This window comes from Mus musculus, chromosome 6 (assembly GCF_000001635.26).
Source record: "Mus musculus strain C57BL/6J chromosome 6, GRCm38.p6 C57BL/6J".
In the NCBI taxonomy this organism is placed as follows: domain Eukaryota; kingdom Metazoa; phylum Chordata; class Mammalia; order Rodentia; family Muridae; genus Mus; species Mus musculus.
The window spans coordinates 40,335,060-40,360,609 of NC_000072.6; the positions used below are offsets into that span (position 1 = coordinate 40,335,060).

At 39.9% G+C, this 25,550-nt stretch overlaps 1 protein-coding gene across 3 annotated transcripts in view; it reads left to right on the top strand.

Annotated features, from left to right (window-relative positions):
• Agk (acylglycerol kinase) overlaps positions 1-25,550 on the top strand; it is a 72,495-nt gene that overhangs the window by 9,984 nt on the left and 36,961 nt on the right. For 2 of the 3 annotated variants that reach the window (XM_011241458.2, NM_023538.2), the window contains exons 3-5: positions 12,353-12,392; positions 17,294-17,373; positions 21,986-22,061. In XM_011241458.2, coding sequence (XP_011239760.1) covers positions 12,353-12,392; positions 17,294-17,373; positions 21,986-22,061 — 196 coding nt within the window. Of the gene's footprint in view, positions 1-12,352; positions 12,393-17,293; positions 19,749-19,954; positions 20,035-21,985; positions 22,062-25,550 lie in introns of all 3 variants that reach the window. The other variant, XM_006506571.3, reaches the window with a different exon arrangement.

Consider the following 25,550-nt stretch of genomic DNA (forward strand, 5'->3'; position numbering starts at 1 on the left):
GTACCTGAACCCTTGAGGACCTGACTGGAAGTCATTGTCTGTAATCACTGGAGGCCTTGTCCTAGCTTCTTCTGCCTTTGGTCTGTCTTACTGTTTTGGTCATGGAGCCTTGACACCACTTTTCAACTAACCCCTTTGGCTCAGTACTGACGGCTCTAATCTTGCTTCTTTTTGGCCCCACGTCTCAGTTTATGCCTCTGGCTCTAGGCTTCTTCTGATAGCAGTTCTACTACTGTCCCTTGCCTGTGACCCAAATCTCTCTTCTCAAGAGACTGTCTACCATCTCAAGTTGGCTAGAATTCCTACTATCTTTTCCTGAAGATTTAAAAAATCTCATTCACATTAAGTCCCTTGTTAAGCTTGCAGAGCAAATGATACTGTAGCTATGGTCCTGGGCTCTGTGCTCATTGGTTTGTATTAATCTTGAAGATTTCTTTTCCTCTATGTCATGTAACACCAAACATGACTAGATGTACACTTGGCCTTTCTAAACAATGGTTATGAAGTTGTCTACAGGGTTTTTTTCAGTGCCATTCAATTGATTCGAGACCTTAATGATAATAGCTATTAATGTTGCTGGGTCTGATTCTCAGCTCTTGGTATTTATGACATTGTTTATTTTACCTAATAATTTGATGATACACTTATTAGTCTCATAGTAGCATGATAGCATGAGATTCATAGCTACATGCAGGTGAAGAAATAGGGACAGTGAGAGCATATCACACTGTTGTTGTGTGAGTGACCAGAGGATTTGGGTGCAATTGCCACGCTATTGAGAAAGAAGGGACAGTTCTCAGAGGCCCCCTACAGTAACATAGTTAAGATAGAGCCTGGCAATATGAAACTGAGCTTCATATTTATCAGCAATGTCTAGAAGTTGCTGATTTGTGCTGTGAAGAGACACCATGACCATGGCAGCGTAGGCACACATAGCACTGGAGAAGTAGTTGGGAGCTTATATATATTTGAAAGAGGAGAGAAAGACAGGTGGAGGGGGTAGTGGGGAGAGGCTGGCAATGACAGAGATTTTTTGAAACTTCAAAGTCCACCCTCAGTGACATATATCCTATATGTCACACCTCCTATAGGGCCACACCTCCAAATCCTTCCTAGACAGTCCAAAAACGGGGCACCAACCATTCAAATATATGAGCCTTTAGGGGCCATTCTCTTTTAAACCACCACAAGTAGTGGAGCCTTGGGTACCTTCTCCTGTCCATATTAGATTCTCTGCCTATAAACTGGAGGTAGTAGACAGTAATAGTGCCCTTCTCTATGAGCTACCATACAGATTTTTCTTAGACTAGAACTTGGTACAAAGAACAGTAACAAACAACACATCTTCTTTTGTTTTTTCCCTCACGAGGGAAATCTTAAAAAGATGTCATTTGAGTTGAAGACTTAGTGGAGATTGGTAAAGAATGTGACTAGAGTTGCATGTTTTCAATGGACTATGGAAAAGCCAGGTTGTAGTGGGGTTTACATATAAGATACCTGTGTCTGAGCAGCAGTAAAGATCTTAAGGGGAGAAGAATATTGTGAACAAGGTAGCATTTTAGAGGTTTAGCCTAGCCTCCTGTGCAGGGTGCATTTTAGAAGTTGATCGCAGAGCTATTAAAGGCCTGAAATAATGGCAGCATAAGGAAAGGAGAGCAATGGGCAGATATGGAGCTGGGTACTAGGAGTGGCACAGCACTACAGTCACGAGGCTTCCAGGATTCAGGTTTGCTACCTGTCGGCTTCATGGCCTTGTCAGTCACTTAAACCACTTAACTCTGAGCCTTGGCTCCTCGTCCCACATGAGGGATAATTATATGTGTTTGGCAGGTGAGTTGCAAGGACTGAATGAGGAGGTGTGGGTCAGCTGTCTTATACTGTGCTTAAATTTAGCTCTCTGCAGATGCTAGCTGTTGTTATTGCAAGGTGATTGACTGGGTATTTGGCTGAGGCAGAGGAGAAATCATTTTGTGGCTTCAAGACTGGTATAATTGGTGATGCAGAAAGAAGAAAGTCACCAAGGAGAATTGGTTTGAGGAAGAGGTATTATATTCTATTTTAGGCACACTGAGTTTGAGACCCTGACAGGATAGGCAAAGGGAATGTGTTAGCTGCCAGGTATAAATTATGCATGAGCCACACTTGACTAGACTGGTATTTTTTCCTTTGGTGGAGATTATGGTTTCAGGAGTGTCTCTGGATGTCTGAAAGTGCATGCTTTACCCTGATATCAGCTCAGATGAGCCTCTGACTCTGTAGGCCATTGTCCAGGCGCTGGCTTGCTCCCCTGTACAGTTGCGTTGCCAGTGCTGAAGCTAGGAAGTTTATTCCCCTTTGTAGCTTCTCTTTGTTTCAGATTTTGTTGAAATTTTGATAAAGCCGTTTGTTTTGTTTTTTAGTCATTTCAAAGTTCATTTTGCATCACCCCATCCCCCACCCCATGCACAGGCTGATGCTGAAATTGGGGTTTTAATGGGTTCTATTTAAAGAAGCTCATTTGTGGGCAATTAAATAACATGCTTGTCAACCCAGATGTGATAGGGAATAAGGGAACCTTTTTTTTTTTTTTAACTTTTAAATACAATGAAGTTTAATTATATTCCATTTCTTTTCAACTCCTTTTGTTAGATTATGTGGAAAACAGATTTCTTCCTTAAAAAAAATCTGTATCTGTACTTCGCTGTATCTAAGTGGGAGAGCCAAGATGGAAGACAGGGGGTATATTTAAGTTATATTTTGTCTTTTTGGCTTCACATCATTGAGGAAATTTTTATGTTAGTGGTTTTTACTTGTTCCAAGGCCTGAACAGAAAATAATTGTAGCTGATGATGAAAGTAGCTCTTCCTTAGTAGTAATCAACACTTCAAATGTATCATGTTTCAAAACACTGATGTTAGTAGCTATGAACTTAGTATTTTCAGGTCAGAGGTTGTCCAGATCTGTCAAGGAGCTTTGAACCTGTAGTGTGTACCATCTCATGTGGGATTTTTTTTAGAGAGAATTGTCAGGTTGCAAGAAAAGGGAGATTTTCTCTCAGCATATATGTTCTTGAATACCTTCATAATCCATAATCTCTGAGTAGCACTTTGTCATTTCTTTTCTAGATTTGGTTACCTTGCTTATACCTGAGACTCAGTATATATGTGCTTTTATGACATTTGCCAATATATAAGGATGGTCACTGGGACCTAGAAAACTAGTGTTTTGTTGCCTAATAGAGTGGCAGAATGACATTTGTATGGAAAAAGAAATCTCGAATAAGGTGTTTAAATGGATAAAAATGAATGGATAGAAAAATGTAGACATGAGAGAACTGACTCCCAAAAGTTGTCCTCTGACCTCCACATATATGCTATGGCAAATGCACCACACAAACATACGTACACAAATAAATATTAAAAATTAATTAGATAGGAGTAGAAATATTACACACACACACACACACACACAAGCTAGAGGACAATGGATGCTCTCTAATGGTAGGTGAAGCATCCCCTAATGGTAGTATAACAACACATAGATCGAAGCAGAAATGTAGCCACCAGCCAGAGATGGACCCCTATACAGAGTATAGAGAATTCTGTCTTTGTGCTTCCAGGACTATCAGAATGGTGTGGTAGGAAGAAACATTGGTTACTTGTGTGGACTTGGGTCTAGAAAAAAAAAAGGAAAGAATAATTTCATATTCTAAGGAAAGAAAAGGCTTGTGATAGACCTTTTCATTTCTCTTAGTCAATGTATGGATGTGTGTGTGTGTGTGTAGTGGGGGACAGTACAGAAGCATCGTCTGGCTAATGAAAAGTTCTATAGAGCAGGCTCACAGGACAGGCTAGTCATGAGAGAGACCCCTCAAGGATGCCGTCTTTAGTTAAATCATTTCCTATTCTGAGCTGGACGGGGAACAGACATAAGGAGGAAACCTGAGAAACCAAGAGTTCCTCGAAGCATTTCCGAGTAATAGCTTATTCTATAACGTGTAGAAAAGTAACTGATCTGAGAATATTGGGGAAAGGTGGTTTGGGGATTCCTTATTTCAGAGTGTGAAAGAATGGGCACCAATCAAGCTGCTTGGAAGAGCCTTTGGAGTGGTAGAGTTGAGGCCTCTGTCTTGGGAAGAGGTCGTTTGTTGCTGATAAATACTACTGAATTAATTATTCAGAGGTTGGGAAAGATTTATGGGCTTGTCCCTAAGCCCACCTGCAGAAGAAAGACTGTAATAGCACTTCAGTACCAGTGCAGGGAGAAAGTAAAGTGGGTGACTCATGAGCAGTGGACAGGGCTCTGTTACTGCTGAAAATATCTAGAAGGAGGCAGGGGTATCAGCAGGCCGAGAAGCAGGGTGTTTGAGTTCTAGTGCTAAGCCTCCAGTCACTTACTTTCTTTATTTTTATTTTATGTATGTGAGTATACCGTCACTGTCCTCAGACACATGAGAAGAGGGCATCAGATCCCATTACAGATGGTTGTGAGCCACCATGTAGTTGCTGGGAATTGAACTCAGGACCTCTGGAAGAGCAGTCAGTGCTCTTTAACTGCAGAACCATCTTTCCAGCCCCTGTAGTCACTTTCTAAGAGTGTGCATGGCCACAGGCCAGAGGTTACCTCAAATTAGGTCAACTAGACATTTTCTAGGAGCTCAAAGGGGTTGAGCTAAGTGAACATTCTGCAGTCTTTTGGGGATGGAGACTGAGGTTGGACTCCTATATGTTCTCTTTATACGTCATTACAAGATGGGAATCACCTCCACTGTGCCCTTTGTTACTAGAAGGGCGCTGTTACGCCATTTGACTGATGGGGTTGGGTGTATGGAAGCATTGTAAAGGATGGGCTATATTGTTTTTAAGAACATTTCTACCTTGGCATTTCAGATGTCTAGGAAATGGGACTTGAGTTTGGACACCATTGACAAAAGTATTTGTTCTGGCTGCTGTTTGCCTTTCCTGCTTTGGCAAAGAAACAAAGAGTAAAATCAGGGATTGCAGACCTAAATATTACTATCAATATTCAGGAGTCCATGTTTTGGCAGTGAGCAAACCCAAAAACTCTTAGAATCACAAATCTCATTCAGTAAGTGGGTTCACACATTTTGCCAAAGGCTTGTTGGAAGTGTTTTTAGTTTATTGTTGAATACCCTCCTGCAGGCTTCTTTCTCATTCCCTGTGTAGCTCTTGTATTAAATTTATTGAGTTCTATACACTTATTGTTGTTGTTAATTATACCACTTTGTCTCTCCTCTCTTCCTTCTGTTTTAGCAAATAATAATTCTTGAGAGAACTGTTTTCGCTTTCCTTTATATTATTTTAAAATGTGTCTTCCACTGTTAAATTAAGCCACCAACTAAAAAGCTGCTGACCACCTTTGTGCACTTTTAGTCCAGGAGGCTGCCTACACATTTGCAGGTCGTTTGTTAACTTTCTTGTTCTTTACCCATTTTCACTCAGCAACACAACTGTAGTGCCTTTGATGCCAGCCATCACCTATATGGCTCCTAGTTCTCTCTTAGTTCTATGGCATTGAAGTGAAGACATTTGGCACAGTATATATCAACAATATTGTCCTCCTTTGTACAACACCAGGACTACAGAGATTTCTGTATCATTTTGGGCTTGAGAAAGTTGAGAAGATATAAATTTCCTTGGTGTCCATCATAGGGAGTCCCAGGAACAGGGAAAGATGCTATCCATAAAAACAGAGATACTGGAGTGGAGGACCTCATATCCTTTCAGGCATTGAATTGTCCCCTTGGGGTTCTAAGTTGTCACACTGACTTTTTTCCCCAAAAGAACTGAACATTTTTTAGGAAGGAAAGATTGAACATTCTTCCAAGTAGGCTGCACTTCCCTCTGCTGGATCAAAGCTTCATCTCATAGGCACAAGTGATGTGGTCACTGTCTTCTCATGTGTAACAGGGCCCGTGCAGTAGCCTTCACCTCCTTGGGAGGGAGTCTAGGTCATGAGGAAGGGGTTGAACCATGTAACTGGGAAACACTTTCCCTCTAGCCACTGGCTGAGATGCACTGTTTGTACTGCTGTGATTTTTTTTTTTTTCTCTATCCCTCCTTCTCCATCAACAAGAAGTGAGTGCAGCCCCTGGCAATGTGATGACTAATTATTTTAGGAAACCTGAGTGAGTTACTGTGGTTGCTGTAAACATCTAAACTTGAAATCTGTTTTGTGCAAAGCAAAGACAGTGTTTGCATGCACCAAGGGAAAACTGGTGGTAGAAATTGCTGAACAATTTGCTTCTAACTGTAGTGGGAAATATCCTTTTTGAGAAATACGATGGATCAATGTAATTTTTCTCTTCATGTAAAGCTGTTATTGAAGTAACAACTTATCTTATTTTGCAGTCCTAAAGTAATAAATAAAACATTTATGGCTTGGAATAAATTGAGAGCATCCCATTACCTGTAGTAGCAGGCAAGTTCACATTCTTTTAAAGCCTCAGGCAGTAACATCAGCAGATTTTTTTTTTTCTTCCTTATTTTCTAATCCAGAAGCTTCTAATTTCTTTGTGTCAAAGAGCTTCCATTCTGGTTCTGAGTAGGTGTCGAGGGACCCTTTCTGATATGACTACATTTTGGAGAACCTCTTGTAAATTGTATTTATCATTAGTGCCCAGTAGGGACCGTGCTGTATAGAAAGAACATGGGCTACCAGTTGATGTACAGTCAATTTTCTATGTTTGGTAGCTAGGTCTCTGACTCACATTCAGACTCTTGATCCATTAGGTATCTAGAATTTTCTGACACTGGAACAGTTCTCGGGCTTAGTGGTTTACAGAAAGAACCTCATCATTGCTTTGGTCTTTTAAGAGTACCAGTTGCATCCTGTTCTTCATGTGTATGCTCACACACAGCCTGAGGGCCTTCTGACCTGGCAGAATTCCCATGACCATGTGGGGTTTTTCTTCCTTGTCCTTGGCTACACGGGAGAATTGTCTCAGATGATCTGCTGGTTCAGGATTGCCAGGTACTCAGACAAGAATAACCTTCAGTTTTCCTTCAAGGACGAAGTGTGCCTTCTGAACACAGTGAGTCAATTTTCCTGTTCAAACATTTGCCACTTATTTATTAACAAGTATTCATTGAGTTCCCACTGTCTGCAAGAGTCTGGGCTGTGGGTTGTATAGGAGAAAGTACTGGCAAATTATCCTTTATTTAAATAAGTTATTTAAAGGAAGACAAGATGAGTAGTTTCATGTGTGGTTGGTTGAAAGCAGGGGTGGGTTTTTTTTTGTTTTTAAATTTTTCTCCAAATTTGTATTAGTTGATTTTCATAACTATGATTGAAATAGTAAACAGAAACAATTTACAACAATGGATAGAAATCTTATTTGAACTCACTGTTTCATATGGGTTACAGTGTCTCCCTGCATGGGAAGGCATGGAGGAAGGAACATGTGGATGGATTAGAAGGCAAGAGAGTTCAGACTGGAACCAAGGACAGAATTACCTTCAAAGGCTGACCCCATAGTGGCCCTTCAGTCAGCTAGGCACTACCTCCTAATGTGCTATAGCTTTCAAAACAGCACCACAAGCTGGGGATGGAGTGTCTGAAACACAGACTTGCTAGAGATATTTCAGATTAAAACATAACATTTGGGGAGAGACAAAATGACCAAATACTTGGATGTCTGAATTCTACTACCTTTTAGGAGAAGCAAAACATGAAGTATAAAAGTAGTATCAAAGGGAATGATGGGAAATAAATAAGGAAAGTTTAACCCTTCCATTGGTTATCCACCAGAGCTTTCACTTTGTCTCCCTTCATTCCTTCCTTCCTTCTTTACTTCGTTTTTTTTTTTTTATTGAAAATAGATATCTTTCTCATACAATATATCCTGATTATAGTTTTCCCTCCCTCTTCCCTTTCTATTTCCTCCCCACCTCCTCTCCTCTCTGGATCTACTCTGTTTCTTTCTATCATTAGAAAAGAACAGACTTCTAAGTTAACAACCAAACATAACAAAACAAAATAAAATATAATAAGATAAAACAAAAACTATCATATTGAAGTTGGACATGGCAACCCAACAGGAAGAAGAGAGTCCTATGAGTAGGCAAAAAATTAAAGACCAACTTGTTGTCACAGTCAGGAGTCCCATAAAAATACTAAGCTAATAGCTAAAATATATATGCAGTGGATGGGCCCATGCTTGCTGCTTCAGTCTCTGAGCTCAGAAGCACTTAGTTGATTCAGATGACCATGCTTTCCTGGGGTCCTCCATTCACTCTTTCTGTCTCCTCCTCTTCAGAATTCCCTGAGCTCTGAGGGGAGGGTTTGGAGAGTCCGATTTGGACACTCTGCATACTGTCTGGATGTGTGTCTCTGCATCTGTTCCCATCTGCTGCTGGAGGAAGCCTCTCTGATGATGACTGGATAAGGTTCTGATCTAGGAGTATAACAGAATATTACTAGGAATAATTTTATTGTTTGTTTGTTTTTTAAGATCAGTCAGGTTTGTGTTTACCTTAGGTCTCGGTCTAGTTTCTGGTTCTTGGTTATCCAAGCAGTGTTGGGGTGTAGGTTCCTTCTTGTTGAGTGGGTCATAGGTCAAACCATACATTGGTTGGTTATTCCTACAAGGTCTGTGCCACCATTGTCCTAGCATATTATTCAAAGATGGGTCACAGGTTTTGTGGCTGGGTTGGCGTTCATGTTTCTTTTTCTGTAGCCTATAGAGTACCCTTCTCTACTAAAGAGACTAGACTGTAAGGGCTCCATGTAGGCACCAGATCAACTTCTCTATGTTCAGTGAGGTGTGTGGGTGACAGTGGCAATACCCCATCCCATGATAATTTGCAGAGAGCAGCCTTTTGTCTTAACAACTGCCTGGGTTGTTTGGGGATTTCTGTCGGAGCCTCTTGGCCAACAACTCAATTGAATGTTCTTTAATCCCACCACTGGAAGTCTCACCTGGCTACAAGAGATAGCCAATTGAGATTCCATATTCCCCATTACTAGGAGTTTCCATTAGGATCCCCTTCATAGAGACTGGAAAGTTTCCACTGTACTAGGTTTCCATACCACCCTTCAAGTGCCCCTCAAGTCTAGTCATCTTTCCCCAAACTCTCTCCCTGCATCCCATTTCTCCCCTCACCTGATTCCCTGTTGAATCCCTATGAACTCCCAGTTCACCCAGAAAGTTGGTTCTAATTACTCCTCTCAGGGAGATTCCCGTATTCCCCTCAATCTCTCCTCTTTACCTAACCTCTCCGAGTCTGTCATTTACTCAATGATAAGTGAATATATACCATATTTATCTTACTAGGTCTGGGTTACCACTCAAGATGAGTTTCTCTAGTTCTATCCATTTGCCTTCAAATTCATGATGTCATTTTTTAAACAGCTGAGTCATGCTTCATTATGTAAATGCACTACAAGTTCTTTATCCGTTCTTCTGTTGAGGGACATCTAGGTTCTTTCTAGTTTCTGGCTACTATGAATAAAGCCACAGGGAACACGATTGAACAGATATCCTTGTGTTAGGATGGAGTGTCCTTTGAGTATATCAAGAGTGGTATAGCTGGGTCTTGATTGATTGATTCCCAACTTTCTGAGGAACCACTATATTGATTTCAGTAGTAGCTGTCTGAGTTTGCACTCCCACCAGCAATGGAGGAGTGTTCCTGTTGCTTTACATTCTTGTCTGTGTGAGCTGTTACTGATCTTAGCCATTTTGTCAGGTGTAAGATGGAATTTCAAAGTAGTTTTGATTTCCATTTTTTTTTTGATAAATAGGATGTTTAACATTCCTTTAAGTGTTTTTCAGTCATTTCTGATTCCTCTATTGAGAATTCTGTTTAGATGTGTAGCACATTTTTAAATTGGATTATTTGGGTTTTTTGATACCTAATTTATTAAGGTCTTTATGTATTTTGAATATTAGCACTTTATTGGATATAGGGTTGATGAAAAATGTTTTCTCTATTCTATAGGCTGCCTCTTGGTCCGATTGACAGTGTCCTTTGCCTTACAGACACTTTTCAGTTTCATGAGGTCCCATTTATTACCTGTTGATATTAATGCCTGAGCTATCGGTGTCCTGTTCAGGAAGTTGTCTCCTGTGCCAATGTGTTCAAGGCTAATCCTCACTTTCTCTTCTGTCAGGTTCAGTGTGTCTGATCTAATGTTGAGGTTTTTGACCCACATAGATTTGAGTTTTGTGCAGGGAGATAGATATGGTCTATTTTCTATTTGCATTTTTCTACATGTGGTTTTTCAGGGGGTGCCTGCTGGAGTTGGGGGATGGGATTCAGCCTCAAGTCAGGGGAGGGAGATTAGAAGGCATGGCCTGTGGAATCCACAGACCTCTCTGCAGCTTTTACTGTTCATGCCGCAATATCTGCCTCCTGATAGTTACTTTGTTTTTTCTGCATTTTTGTCACATGGTCATATTCTCTGAAGCTCTAGCAAAACCATATTTCTGAAACATTTTTAGAATTTCTTGAAGTAGTTGTTAGAGCGTGATATATAGATCATCAAAATATAGTTGACTATAACTATCTGTAGGCTTAGCCTCTGTGGACTGAACCCACTGCAGATTAAAAAGTATTCATAAGTATTCAATCTATACTGAAGATGTATATATATTTTTTCTTGTCTGTGTTTGAGCAATACAGTGCAAGTGTTTATTTAAGTAGCTTTTATCTTGTATTAAATGTTCTGAGTAGTGATTTGGGTATCTGTAGTGGAGGAGCGGTGTCTTAGATCCATTTTCTGTAGAACACTGGAGGACTGTCCATCTTAGTTCAAGGACTTTTTTTTTTTTTTTTTGAGAATGCATTTGTGTTTTTACAAATATCCTGATTCAGAGAATAAGACAGTTTATGTGATTTAGATATTAGAGTTAACTGTGATCATATTGAGATTTTCTTTGTATGGGCTAAATCAGTGCATATTCTGGCTTTTCTATAGGCTGCATATTCCATTTTGCACATTAGATTAATATTCTTTTGATTTTGAAGAATATTCTGAAAGATGAGGCAGTATTAATAATGATGAAGGGTGGGGGAGGGGAGAAGGTTACACAACTCCTCTGCCACCTGTGTGCAGAGTTAGTTACACAGCAGGTGGGGCCTGACCCTGACTGTCAGAGCTACATATAGACCAGCCCTCATAACAGATCAGTGCCTTTCAACTTTATTAATGTGTGCTTTTAAGGTACTGGAGCCATTATACTTTTCAGGGAACATTGTTTCTAGCTTTCAGGTCATTCACTATTTTGGGGTATTTTGTTGCTTGCCTGTGGAAAACAGGTTAACAGGTAGCAACTGTGGCAAAATCTATTGTTTTATTCTCATTCCTTCCTAATTATCAGTCTTGAAATTACTGTCCATTGCCAATTTTCAGGTCTCCAGTGTTATAATGGTGATCAAGGAATATATGTAAAGTAATCTTTTTTTCCTTTAAAATATTTTCTTTGGTTATTTTCTAGCAATACCAAGTGTGTAAGTGCAGACTGTGGCCTTGGCCTCTGCAAACAATCAGAGCCCATTTAGTCTCATGACACACTTTAGACAGCTTTTATGCTAAATACATGTTTGCATTCTGAAAGAATGTTTTCATATTTGGAAGCCAAACTTTTACCTCCTATTTACATTTGTGATATAATAGAGTATCTGATAGTGCTATAAAAAAAAGAGGGGTCTCATAAAACAGTAACAGAAGAAGCGAAATATCAAATTCAGCTTTGTCAAATGACCCAAGTAATATCCACTGGGTAGAAAAACCCAAGACGTATATTAGTTTCTTGTTGTTGACTAATAACTTAGTTTGGCACACCGTCAATATTTATTATACTATTTTGTAGGCCAAAGTGCAAGGGTTTACAAGGCCTGCCATTCCTTCAAATGCTATAAGGGGAAAGGCTACTTCCTGGCTTTTCCAGTTGGCAAGGCTGTCAACATTCCTGGGCTCATCGTTCCTTCTGTCTTTAAAGCCAGGAGGTGACCACCCTCCCAGAGTTACCTGTGTTCTGATCACAGCCATAAAAGCCTCTCTGCCTGGAAGACTTATCGGATAGTTTCGGATGCTCCCGGTCCTGAAGCTCTAAGTTAATCTGCTCTTTCCTGTTGCCATATGGAGCTCCAGCTCTTCAGGCTCTGGACACTAGGCTCTAGATGTGTCAGGAGTCTGGGTCATTTTTCTACACACCAGAATGTAGAAATAGGTAATACAAGCTTTCACTCAGAGAATGTATTTCTTGAATGTGCTCCTGGTTTGAGATCAGGTCTTTAAGAAATCTTTACTTAAGGTACTTTTTTTTTTTTTTTTAAGCCCATCCATTCTATTTGGGTCTTAATCTCTAGGAATGCTAATGCTGGGTTTCTTTTGTTTGCTTTGATAGTGATAACCTGCTAAGAAGAGCAGCCTGTCAAGAAGCTCAGGTAATGCCATTTCCTGTGATAAAATTAAATCGCCCTTATCTCCGCTGTGCAGAAGACACAGCCACTCCAGGGACTGACTTACTTGGGGTCTTGCATCAGTGCAGTGTGACTATTTTCCCTCCACCTCCAGATGGATCAGGCCATCAGCCAACTCTGAGTGGAATGGGTGGAAGTTAGCCATCTGGTGAAGAACAGTGCTGACGCCCACCCTGTTAGGCTTGTTTACTCCTGGATCCCTCCCAAGAACACATAACTGGACGGCTGAAGAGCTAAGAATTGGCGTGCGTTTGCAGTTATCCTTGAATATCTGGCTAAACCCTGAATCTGGAATAGCCCCCAGGGATCTTGGTTCAGAACAGATTTTACCTCTGAAAGTCAAGTCTTGTTAAAATTGTTTTCTTCTGCTTTTAAAGCCCATGTCACTAACATAGCTGATTCCTAGCACTGCACTGCCATCCAGTTCCACGAGATGCTGCTTAAGCATTCATTTATCTGGCTGTGGTGGTGATAGTTGAGTTGTAAATCCTTTCAGATTTAACACCCTGGCTTTCCTCTCTTCCCTATTTGTAGTTTATACCCTGCAGATGGATTTCTGTGACTCAGTACCTTTTTGTTATATGTCATTTAAGCTTATGATGTCAGAAATGCCTGAAGAGATGTATGAAAGTTAAAATGGCAAAGAAAACGAACACATTTAGTAGAAGTGGGTGTCAAACCTCATGTTTGTTTCTGAATTATTTTCATAGATGATAATGACAATAGATACTATTAATAAATCCTTCTTTGGCTCCAAATATGTTTTAAGAATTTGATTTTATTTCTGCACAGATATACCATCTAGTATAGCTTTAAGTTATTTTAAAAATTAATTTAAATAAGCTTTAAATTTTATTTTTAAGATCAGCAAGATGCTTCACTTTCAGGAAGCTGAGGCAGGAGGATTGCCATGTGTTTACCTCCTGGGTTACATAATGAGTTTCAGGCCAGCCTGAGATAGGCTATGAGTCCCTCAAAAAATAAGCTGTTGGATTATTTTTGAGTCTCAGTATGATACTCTAGAACATATATGTAATTCTTAATGATCAAATCAAGGTAATTATCAAATAAACCTTAATATTGAGTTCCAGGGAGTTCTGCTGATACACTCTCCTCTTACTTAAGGTGAATCCTCTGCTTATGTTCTTTCTGAATTTCAGCCCCACTTACTTTCCCAGGAACAAGGTCTTGTTAGGAACTTTTCCACATACTGACCCCTTACTGTTCTAATCCTCCAGTCCTCTGCACATGTTTAGCATCTTCCATGTGACTAAAGGTGCATTGATCCTCTCAGCTTTCTCTACTTTTCCTATGGTCTTTTTATAATCTAAATTATTGAGTGATTTAAAAAAATCATGTAAACTCAACTCTAGTTTTTACAAACTTCTTAATCCATTATGGACCTGACACCTGACTTTACAAGTCTGGCTAGGAATTCTTGGGACTAGGAAATGAGGATAAGGAGGGGCAGTCTAGTGCTGTAGATCTGGAATCTGGCTACAGAGTACTGGGGTACTGGGAAGAGATACCACCATGACCATAACTCTTATAAAGGAAAACATTTACTTGGGGCTGGCTTATAGGTTCAGTGGTTTCGACCATTGTCATCACGGCTGGAAGCTTGGCAGCATGCAGGCAGACAAGGTAGCTGAGAGAGAAAGCCACACTGGACCTGGCTTGAGAATCTGAAACCTCAAAGCCCACTTCCTAGTTACACACTTTCTCCAACAAAGCCAGCCCTCCACTAATGCTATTCCCTATAACTGTGGGGGCCATTTTCACTTAGACTACCACATTCTGCTCCCTGCTCCCCATGGGCCTGTAGCCACATCATAATGCAAAATGCAGTTAGTCTAACTTCAAAAGTCCTCAGTCTATCACAGTTTCAACCATATTTAAAAGTCCACAGTTGAAAGTCTATGATAATCAAGGCAGTCTCTTAACTATAGCCTCCTGTAAAATCAAAATGAAAAAAAAAAAAACAAAGAAAAAAGCAAATCACATACTTCTAACATACAGTGACACAGGGCATACATTACTATTCCAAAATGGAGGAAAGAGAAGGATAATGAGGAAGTACTGGACTAAAGCAAGACTGAAAGTCAGCTGGGCATACCCCAAACTTTGCATCTCCATGACTGCTGTCAAATCACACTTCAGCTCTCAAACTCCTTTCACTGTTTTTGACTGAAACATAATTCTTTCTCTTGGACTGGTTCCATTCCCTGATAGCAGCTTTCCTTGGCAGGTATCCCAAGGCTCTGGCATCTTCAACATCCTGGGGTCTTCAAGGCAGTCCAGGCCTCACCTTTACAGCTTCATGCAATGGTCTTTCTAGGTCTCCAAGAAGGGACATCTGCATATGCCTGGCCTCAGAGGCTTTCCTTAGTTATGGAGGGAGACTCTATAACTCTTTTCTTGTGTCCTTGACTCTATAAACTTAGGTACCATGTGGCTGAAGCTGCAAAGTTCTGCTGCTTGCGTGAACCCCTTATTCAAATACATTTTCTCCAGTTTTCTGGTTTTTTAATTTTTTTTTCTTGTTTTTTTTTTTTTTTTTTACTTTTTTACTTTTCAGCTTTCTGGTTTTGATAGTTTCCTTCACTGCCTAAGTTTGGCTATCCTGGAGCTTCCTTTGTAGACCCAGGCTGTCCTTGAACTCTAAAATCTACTTGCCTTTTCCTCCCAGGTGCTTGGATTACAGGTTTGTGGACTTGGCCTTATGCTTTTATTTAATTCCTTTTTCATTTAATTCCTTAGCTGGGTGGGGGTCTTGTTCTGAGGTCACCACTCCCTTTACTCCACTTAGCATCTGGCTTTTCTTTAATCTGTTTACATTCCCTGGGGCTCCTTTTCTTCCTCTACTGTACTTTTTGTATTTTTTCTTGCTTATCTTAAGTCTTTTGTTGTAGATCTGCATAAGACTGGCTTCTATTAACCACAGAAGACAGTCAATGCTAGGTTGTTTGGAAAAGTCCTTTGCCAAAACATTTAATCAATAATTCCTTAATTTAGCCTCAGGCAGATTTTTTTGGACAAAGGCAGAAAACAGCCACATTCTTTACCAAAATATTGCAAGAACAATCTCTAGGCCACATATAATATTTTTCTCTGAAACTTCTTAAGCTGGGCTCTCATAGTTCAAATCACCCTCAGTACCACTATCTTCCATGATCCTACTAGTATGGCTCATTAAGCCCGGTTTAAAATGTCCAATGACATTTCTAGCTCAAAAGTCCCAAAGTATTCCATATTCTTCCAGGCAAAAACAGTGTCAGGCCTATCTTAGCAATACCCCATTCCAGGAACCAGCCTCGATCTTAGTTAGAGTTTCTATTGCTGTGAAGAGACATCATGACCACATCTCTTAGAAAGGCATTTAATCAGGCCAGCTTAAAGTTTAGAGGTTTACTCCATTGTCATAATGGCAGGAAGCATGGCAGTATGCAGGTAGATGTGGTGTTAGACAGGTAGCTGAGTGATCTCTACCCAAATCAGCAAAAAGCAGGAAGAGAGTGCCACACTGGGCCTTTCTTGAGCATCTGAAACCTCAGAGCCCACCCCTCAGTGACACACTTCCTCCTACAAGGCCATTCCTACTCCAACAAAGGCAGACTTCCAATAATGCCACTCCCTATGAGTCTATGGAGGCCATTTCCATTCAGACCTCCACAGCTGAGTTAGTTACTTCATTCCTGATGGAATCCTAGAATGAAATGGATCAGAACAAACCAAATTGATGATATATTTGGAGACTTAGCCAGAAAATGTCAAGATACAAGAGTAAAAAGAGAACAAGATACAAGAGTAAAAAGAGAACAAGATACAAGAGTAAAAAGAGAACAGAAGTGGTAATGGGCAGGTAATGTGTGTGTGTGCACTTGTCTATGTAGGTGTGTATGGAGGTTAGCATTGGCATGTTATTCTCTCTAGCTCTCCCTAGCTTTACTGAATTGAAGCTTGCCATTTCCACTAGACTATCTGACCAGGGAGCCCCCCCGGATCCGCCTGGTTTCTCTTCCCAGCACTGGGGTTATAAACATACACTGACACTGGAGATCTGAACTCTGTCTTAGGCTTGTGTAGTACTTTACTATTTAGTTACCCACGTAGCCATCTCCCCAGCACAGAGCTTGTTTATTTAGAAGGTGTAGAAAGGATCTCTAGTGGACAGTCAGAGGGGAGGCAGATTTAGACTGAGTTGTTCAATACAACATCTTGCTATAGCCATTTCCCCTCTAATCTTTGCTTTATACTTGTTTTCTAGAATTCTGCTGCCATAACCCAGACTTGTTTTTCAACCCCAAGACCTGAAGTTTTTGGCCTTTTTAGTGTTGTGTTATCATGATTCTTTTCATCAGCTCTCTTCCCTAGTTTAGATGTCTCAGTAGTAGCTCCCCTTCTGTTGCTGTTTTGAATCCTCACATTGATCCTTTGCTTCTTGATCTGCTCAGCCTTAGAGCCATAGAATAGAAAACAGTTTGAGTACCGGGTTTCTTCTGTGTATACAGATGGTGAAAATTAACTGGTAACAAAGACTCCCGAGGAATAAATTTAGTATAGACTAAAGGAAAAAGGATTGTAGCATGAAAACTGAATGTCCCTTCTCATAGCCTGTGGCCCTGCAGGATGTATGCTTATAATAAAAGGAACTAACTACTACCACTGGTAAGGAAAGCCAGGTTTTTGTCCTAATGTAAAATCGTCATTGAGTAACTGCATACTTTGGTTGTGATGCTTGTAGTGACTCTGTTATGGAGATCATGGATGAGCTTGTGCTCTTTGGCTGGATGACAAAAAAAAAAAAAGTATGCGATCAACAGCTGAATAAAGAATTTAATTGAAAATGTCTCTTTCTTTTTCAGGTGTTTGGCAACCAGCTCATTCCTCCCAATGCACAAGTGAAGAAAGCCACCGTCTTTCTCAATCCCGCAGCTTGCAAAGGGTATTTCAGTTTGTGACTTACTGTATTTAGTTTTTCTAAAGGCAAAGGACAAAATCTCCACAAAGGCAGGTGGTGGACTGTGTGCTACAGTGACTGGGACTGGTTACTGTGCAGCCACAGCGTTAGTCTCCGAGTGGAAGTCACCGTGCCGCAAATTGATGTTCATCAAACACCAAGGATTTATATCAGCTTGAGAGCAGTCCTACTGGGAATGATTGCTCTCCTGCTTTGCATAACCGTGTTAGGCTGCCATCACAAAGGAGTTTGAGAGATCAAGAGCACAGTGGGCTCAGGAGGACAGTGTAGTCTTTACAAAGGAGGGAACCTTCTACTGGCCTTAGAGAAAGTTCACTCTCCCCAAACAAGGCTGTGGCCTGGTAGGGCAGTCACCTAAGGACGGGGAAGATTGTTCCTCAGTAAGTGCTGCGCGGGGCTTTTGCTAGAAGTGGCATATTTGTTGCTTAGTTGATGGTACCCGTTGTATCACCCTGAAATGCAGGGTACTGTGAAGACAAGGAAAGGTTGTGGAGGAACTCAGAATTGCCCTGTCTGGGGGAAAAAGCCACAAGCAGGAAAAAAAAAAAAGTTTACAGTGTTAGTTAGGTTGTGGAGAATATAAATGCAAAGGCATCATCGACCACTTTAAAGAAACAGTTTAAAAATTACCTTTAAAAAATAGAATGAAAAAGTTGAAGAGGGAAAAAATACTTATTGTTTTCAGTGTCCCGATCAATTGTGCTTTGAGTAATTTGTGAATATATATACCAGGCTGGACACTATAAGACTGAAGTCGCACACATCGATAATGAGTACTTGAGGCTGGATTTTAAGTGTTCAGGCACTGTTGTCTGAAGCAAAACGAAGCAGAAGCTCCCAAAGTCAGTTCTGGAGGATCTTTTGGGGAAATTTGAGCATGACTTTGTGTATTGGCCTCCTCTGTAAGTCGTACCTATAGATTATGCAGAGTAAACTTGCTTAATAGAATATTGCCAGACTTGGCTAAGGCCACTTCCCTCCTCCGTAAACACACCAATTTTTATCTCAGTAATAAATGATACAAGTTCTTAAATAGCGCAACCTGAACACCCAGTACACCAGTACATCAGTCACTATGACCTGGTGAGGGCAGTAGAGAGCTCTGTGTCTGTGTGTGTGTGTGTGTGTGTGTGTGTGTGTGTGTGTGTGTACGTGCCTGTGTGCGTGCTCGCACACACATTTGCTTCTGCTTCTAGAATATTCTGAGTTACTTAGCCTCCTAAGTCTTCAGTTTACTCAGCTAGAAAACTAAACAACATAATAGACACAAAGCCAGAACACATACGTTAAGCACCACGTGATGTGTTTGTGTTAAATGCCGCAGTACTTATGAGTGTTAATTGTTTATTAAGGCCTGCTGCTGCTGATGTGATGATGATAATGATGTTTGTATCTAGCTGGGTTCATAATATTCTTCACTTTGTACTCTTATTTTTCCTAAGAATTTTTATAAGCCCCCTTTCACCCTTCTTTAAAGATAGCTGTTTGATGTGCCGTGCCTGCCCTTTAGAAATCTTTAATTTCTGGTGAAAATGTTTGGGCAGTTTCCTTAAGATACAGTCAACTATTATAAGTTCTGGCTTCCAATAAGTACTTGGTTGTTGTTTGGTTTTGGCTGATGTTTTTGCTTTTTTCCCTAGCCCATATTGTTTTAATATTCACAATTTAATTTTTTAAAGATTTAGGTCCTTACATTTTATACAAACTGCATGTCCTGGAAGAATTAGTTTTCCCTTTTTCTACCAGTGTGTGTATGGGAGGTGTGTGTGCTTGTGCACATAGAGGCTGAGGTTGGTCTTGGTCTTCAGTTGCTCTTCCACTTTACTCTTTGAAGTAAAGTCTCACAGTACCGCTCAGACCTTGCCATATCATGGCTGCTGTCCCGGACCAGCTTGCTTTGGAGATCCTTGTCCCTGTCTTCAGAGGCCGAGCTGGCCATCACCGCCACTGGGTGCTTATGTGGGTTTTGGGGATCTGAACTCCAGGTCTTCACACCTGAGCTTGTTCAGCCAGCCTTAGCCATCACTGAGACATCACTCCAGCCCCTGCTTACATTTTTAAAACTAAAGCGGGCTCTTGTTTGTAAGTCCAATACTTTATCTAAAGGTAGGCAAAGGTGTAGCCACAGATGGCCTCCTATAGCAAGGTGGATCCCTGCATGCACCTGGGACACAGAGCTCTAAAACTCCCTAGCACTTTTGTTTTAAAGCTTTCACTATTTAATGGCCCCATTTTTGTCACTGTGGCTATTATGCACTAACACATATGTATAATTTATTGTACAGCTATCTCATTATGTAGGACTGGTTTAAAACTTCAGGAGAACTTTAAGAAACAAGGTAACTATGTGTTTACTGTTAATAAATAATACATTAAAGAAGTAATTATCTTGTGTGGTGCCTGAGTCTAGAAATTGCCGTAAGTACATAAAGTTTTTATTCAGGCCTGATGCTATTGCACCCTTAATTATGTAATAAATAATGTATTTCTTACTGGCAACACTTGCTTTTCAATCTGAAGAAAAGTCTTTTTGCTTTTATTTTAGAGGTTTCCTGAACTAGTGGCATCATACAAAGATGCGAAAGAACAGCTCGTGCTCAGATTGCTTTCCTTAAGCTCACAGAGGTACAACTCTGTTATGATTGATAGGACAGAGTCAGACTTCATCAGAGGTTTGCTTTTAGGAAATAGATCTGCTATGCTCCCAGCTGCTCTGTTCTTACCATTCCAGCAGTAAAAGCATCCCTTATAATGTCCCTACCTTCCCTATTTTTCTGGGCTAGGTGCAAACATGGTGAGGAGGACAGAGGCAATTCATTTCCATGTCGATTTCTTGTTCATTCTGATGGGTGGCAAATATTCTTGATTATGACCAATGGTTCTGTGAGCTAACGTCTCAGTTTCTATCCTAGTTCACGATAAGGACTGTTTGTTATATTGCCATTTTGTTCTTTTCAGTAAAGATGGTGAATATCTTCTGTGCTCAACTCCTAAGTATTCTTCCTTAGCTGCCTTTGAATTTCTCATATAAATATCATTAAGAAAGGGCCTGGAGAGATGGCTCAGTGGTTAAGAGTACTGGCTGCTCTTCTAGAGTTCCTGAGTTCAATTCCCAGTGACCACTTGGTGGCTCACAACCATCTAATGGGGTCCTATGCCCTCTTTTGGCACACAGGTGTATATACTGATAGAGCACTTATTCATTAAATTAATCAATCAATCTTTAAAAATATATATATCATTAAGAAAGGCAAAGCATGCATCATTGTATTTTAAGGAAATTGTATTTCAGTAAGACAGCTAAGTGAAAATGTACATAGAAGTTAGATGTTTTAATACTGTTTTTGGTGTGTGTGTGTGTGTGTGAGAGAGAGAGAGAGAGAGAGAGAGAGAGAGAGAGAGAGAGAGAGAGAGAGAGAGAGAAACAGAGACAGAGACAGAGACAGACAGAGAGTCAGAGACAGAGAGAAATTTATTTGATTTTCAACTCTGCCATTTGTGTGGAGCGACTTTGCCACTTCTACCTTTGATTCCTGGACTGTCTTGAGTTTTGACCTGCATTGGACTGGAGTGCAGTAATGGAATAATGTTCATGAGACGTGCACAAGGCATCCAAAAAAGTGTCACAGCCATGTTGTTTGCCTTGCCTCAGAATTTACCTTTATGATTGGAAGAGATTTATTCCCTCATTCATTTGTATACTAATCCATCATTTACTTAGTGAGTGCATTTGAAATATCCCATCTGTAATCCTTGAAGTTGGCTGATTCAAGAATTAATAAGGACTGATAGCTATTTTTGTAAGTTTCTTGAGTTGTCCTAATGACCATTTTGAAAGCTGTCCTCCTCGTGTGTTGAAAACATTGCTGATGAACTGGTGTGTATCAAGTGCTAGCGGAATAAAGATGGGCTTCTGTGCTTGGGAGATGTAGACTGGCTTTACATTATCCTTGTTAGTCATCTATCCTAATAGATATCCTTTGCTTTTCCTTTCCTAGTAAAAATTCAGCTCTCATAGAAATACTTTTGATCTGTCTCTACAAGTTTAAAGATTTGGAATGAGCCCTAGTGTTTAAACTTAAAAAAAAAAAATTGTGTCTTTTTCCAGAAGAGCATGTGATTAGTAAGGGATTAGGTAAATCTATCTGTTCCCGTGGGCCATATATATAATGTTACAGTAACTACCTCTGCCCTGCTCCTTATAGTAGACTATAAGGAAGTTCCAGTAGCAGACAGGCAGCTGTGGGAGTGGGCGCTGTGTGCACTGTGTGCGCTGCTCAGACAAGCCCTGCTTGGTGTCGTGGTTTATCTGCTCTGTCGTTGTCTCTGGCGTTGGGAATTCTGCGAGGATCAAGCTTTGTTATTTTGAGTGGAGCCATATCTGCTGCTCATTGTTGCTCTAGAGAATGTAGCTTCCCAAATGTATACACGCTGACTGTATGAGACAGGGGACAAACTTACTTTTCTCTCTATGGAAAATCACCGTTGAGTTTCTAGGGCATGTGGTTACAGTTTTTATTCTCAGCTTGAGAATGCGTCTTAAAATACTGTGCTTTTTTTCCCCCTTTGTCTACAGCAAAGCCAGAACTCTATTTGAAAAAAATGCTGCTCCAATTTTACACCTGTCTGGCATGGATGTGACTGTTGTCAAGGTGAGACTTCCTCTAGAGTCTTTAAGTACACAGATCACCATTTTTAATGTATTCATGTGTTCTCTGCTCTTGCCTTCTAAGCAGAACCCAGTTTTCACTGAAGATAAGAGGAAAATCAATGTTTGTCTCATTCTATTAATTACTCAAAGCAGTTTTGTTTTCTCCTGACATGGTCAGCTTTTTATTTCAACACAGACTCAGATGGGTGTTCGGAGGTCTTGATACTTTGCAGCAGGTAAAACTAACTCTCTCAATTGTCAGAGTCCATCCCCAAAATACAAAGCTCTCTACTTTGAGTGGTTTAATTTCTTGGTAGTTCTACTAGCAGGTAAACATTTTCTTCCTGTTAAAAAAAATTTATTGTGATAAATAATTTTTTAAAGTAAAATCATTAGAATTTTTTGATGTTTTAGGTAAGAAGAAAAAGGGACAAAATAAATTAGAAGGAATTGTAAATTTTAGACATCTCAGGTTTCCATTTTGATAACTTTAAGCAGCATATGTGTGAGTGTATGTGGTGTTCATTTAGTCAAAATCAGCCTTATGCTGTATTTACTTTTAATTAATTGAAGAAAATTGTGTGTATGTATGTGCACTGCATGTATGCCTAGTGTTCCCAGAAGCGAACTATCAGGTCCCCTGGAATTATCAGGAACTGGAGCTATATATAATTGTGAGCCGCCATGTGTGTGCTAGGATTCAAAACAAGATCCACTGGAAGAGCAACAAGTACTTTTAACTGTTGAGCCATCTCCACAGCCCCTGCCCCCTCCAGGGTTTTAAAACTGAGTTTATTTTTAAAATTTTTTTGTTTTTTGTTTTTTGAAGTTATTATGGTTTAATGGCACTATTTCTCCCTTCCATTTCCTCCCTCCAGACACAACCATATACCCCTCCTTGTGAAAATGATGTTTCTAATAATATTTTATTGATTCTTTGAGACTTTCATACAATATATTTTGATACTTTCCATTCCCCACTACTCCCACTAACTCATCCCAGATCTACCTCCCCATCTGCACCCCCTAATTCCCTAACCCCTTCTAACTTCATGTCCTTTAAAAAAGCAATCCATTGACTCAATTTTGTGCTAGCATCCACTGGAGTGGGACCTACCAGAACCAGCTCTTAAGAAAACTATCTCTTCCTTCCCTAAAAGTCATGAATTGTCACTAGCTCCTTAATTAGTGGTGGCAGCTTGTAAGCCCCTTTCATTATCCTAGAATGTTGACTGGACTGCTGTTAATCTATTTCTAAATTACACTTTGAGTATGTCACAGAGATTAGAAGGTCATGCAGTAAAGTTTCCATGCAATTTTGGATTCACTTTTTTAACAGACTCGATCTTGCAGTGTTTGCTCAGGGGTTAGGAGAAAGGGGAAGGAAACCTTTACATGAGCATCTACAGTGTGCCACAGTCTAGGTGTGAGAGACCATAGGGTGGTCACTTAGGGCTGCTATCATTAGTTCCTTACTATTTGATGAAACGTTTGGATAAAACTCTGGGCCTGGAGATTTGCTGAAGGGAGACAGTGCATGTTAGGCTTCAGTAGTGCTACTACAAGTATGTAAGTTCTGTTTCTCTTTGGCAAGATAAATTCTTCAAGGAATTTGTTTCTCTTCTTCGGTTTTCACATTAGCTGGCATCAAGTTGTTTATGATGTCCTCGTGTTCACTTTTGACTTTTTGTAGCTTTTGTAATGTTCCATTTTACCCTTCACCTCAGCTGGGCCTGCTCTCCCCTCCTGCCGCCCACCCCCACCCCATAGTCTTCAAGACTTTTTTTCAATTTGATGAGTTCCTGCTGAGGACCCAGTTTGCCTATTGATCTTTTCACTGACAAGGTTGTTTCATTTCTCATTTTCTTTAAAATACATATTTCCTTCATTTGCTTCCTTTATTTGCTGTTCTGCTGACCTGAGATTTTCATTGGTTTACCCCTGCCCCCCCCCCATATACAGTGTGCATATTTACAGCCATAAACTGTTGCTTCATCTGCATACTATCAATTTAGACACAGTTCTTTCATGATCATTGCTCACGATTTTCTCATTTCTATCATGACTTGCTTGACCTCTGAGTTACTTAATGTGTTTTCATTTTCAGATCTAAAGGTTTTCTGGGTATCATTTTGCTTATGATTTCTAAATTAACTGATCAAAGAAGTATTCTATATAATTTCAGGATCAAAGTTTATTGGGATTTGTCTTTAGATCTAGATTGAATGTAGTTTTGTTTATTATGTGTTCTATGTATGCATAAAAAATAATTGATATCTGGAAGAAATAAAGAAAGAAATTAAAGACTTCCTGGAATTTAATGAAAATGTTGACACAGCATACCCAAACTGATGGGACACAATGAAAGCTGTGCTAAGAGAAAAGTTCGTAGCACTAAGTGCCCTGGTAAAGAAACTGGAGAGATCTTACACTAACAACTTAACAGCACACCTGAGAGCTATAGAACAAAAAGAAGCAAACTCACCCAAGAGGAGTAGAAGGCAGGAAATAGTCAAATTCAGGGCTGAAACTAACTAAATAGAAACAAAACAATACTAAGAATCAGCAAAACCAAAAGCTGGTTCTTTCAAAGAATCAACAAGATAGATAAACTCCTAGCCAAACTAACTAAAGGGCCAAGAGGCAGTATCCAAATTAATAAAATCAGAAATGAAAAGGGAGAGATAACAACAGGAAGGGGGGAAATTCAAAAAAATCATCAGATCCTACTATAAAAGCCTATACTCAAAAAAAAAAAAAAAAAAACCTGGAAAAATCTAGATGAAATGGATGTTTTTCTAGACAGATGCTACACAGGCCCAAATCTCACAAGGAAGTAGAAGAAGTCATTAAAAACCTCCCAACCAAAACAAAAACAAAAACAAAAACAAAACAAAACAAAAAACAGCCCAGGGCCAGATGGATTTAGTGCAGAATTCTACCAGACCTTCAAAGAAGACCTGATACCAATTTTCCATAAACTATTCCATAAAATAGAAACAGAAGGGATACTACCTAACTCATTCTATGAAGCCACAATTTCTCTGATACCTAAACCACACAAGGCCCCAACCAAAAAAGAGCTTCAGACCAATCTCGCTTATGAATATCAATACAAAAATACTCAACAAAATTCTTGCAAACCAAATCCAAGAACATATCAAAACCATCATTCACCGCTATCAAGTAGGCTTTGTCCCAGAGATGCAAGGTTGCTTTAATATATGAATTAAATGGAGACATACTTGAAGCAATCCCACTGAAATCTGGTACAAGACAAGGATGCCCACTCTCCCCATATCTAGTTAGTAATAGTACTCAGTGTTAGAACTATAAGACAACAAAAACTGGCCAAGGGGATACAAATTGGTAAAGAAGAAATAAAGGTATCACTATTTGCAGATGATCTTATAGTATACCCCAAAAATTCTACCAGAGAACTTCTCCAGCTGAAAAACAACTTCAGCAAAGTGGCCAGATATAAAATTAA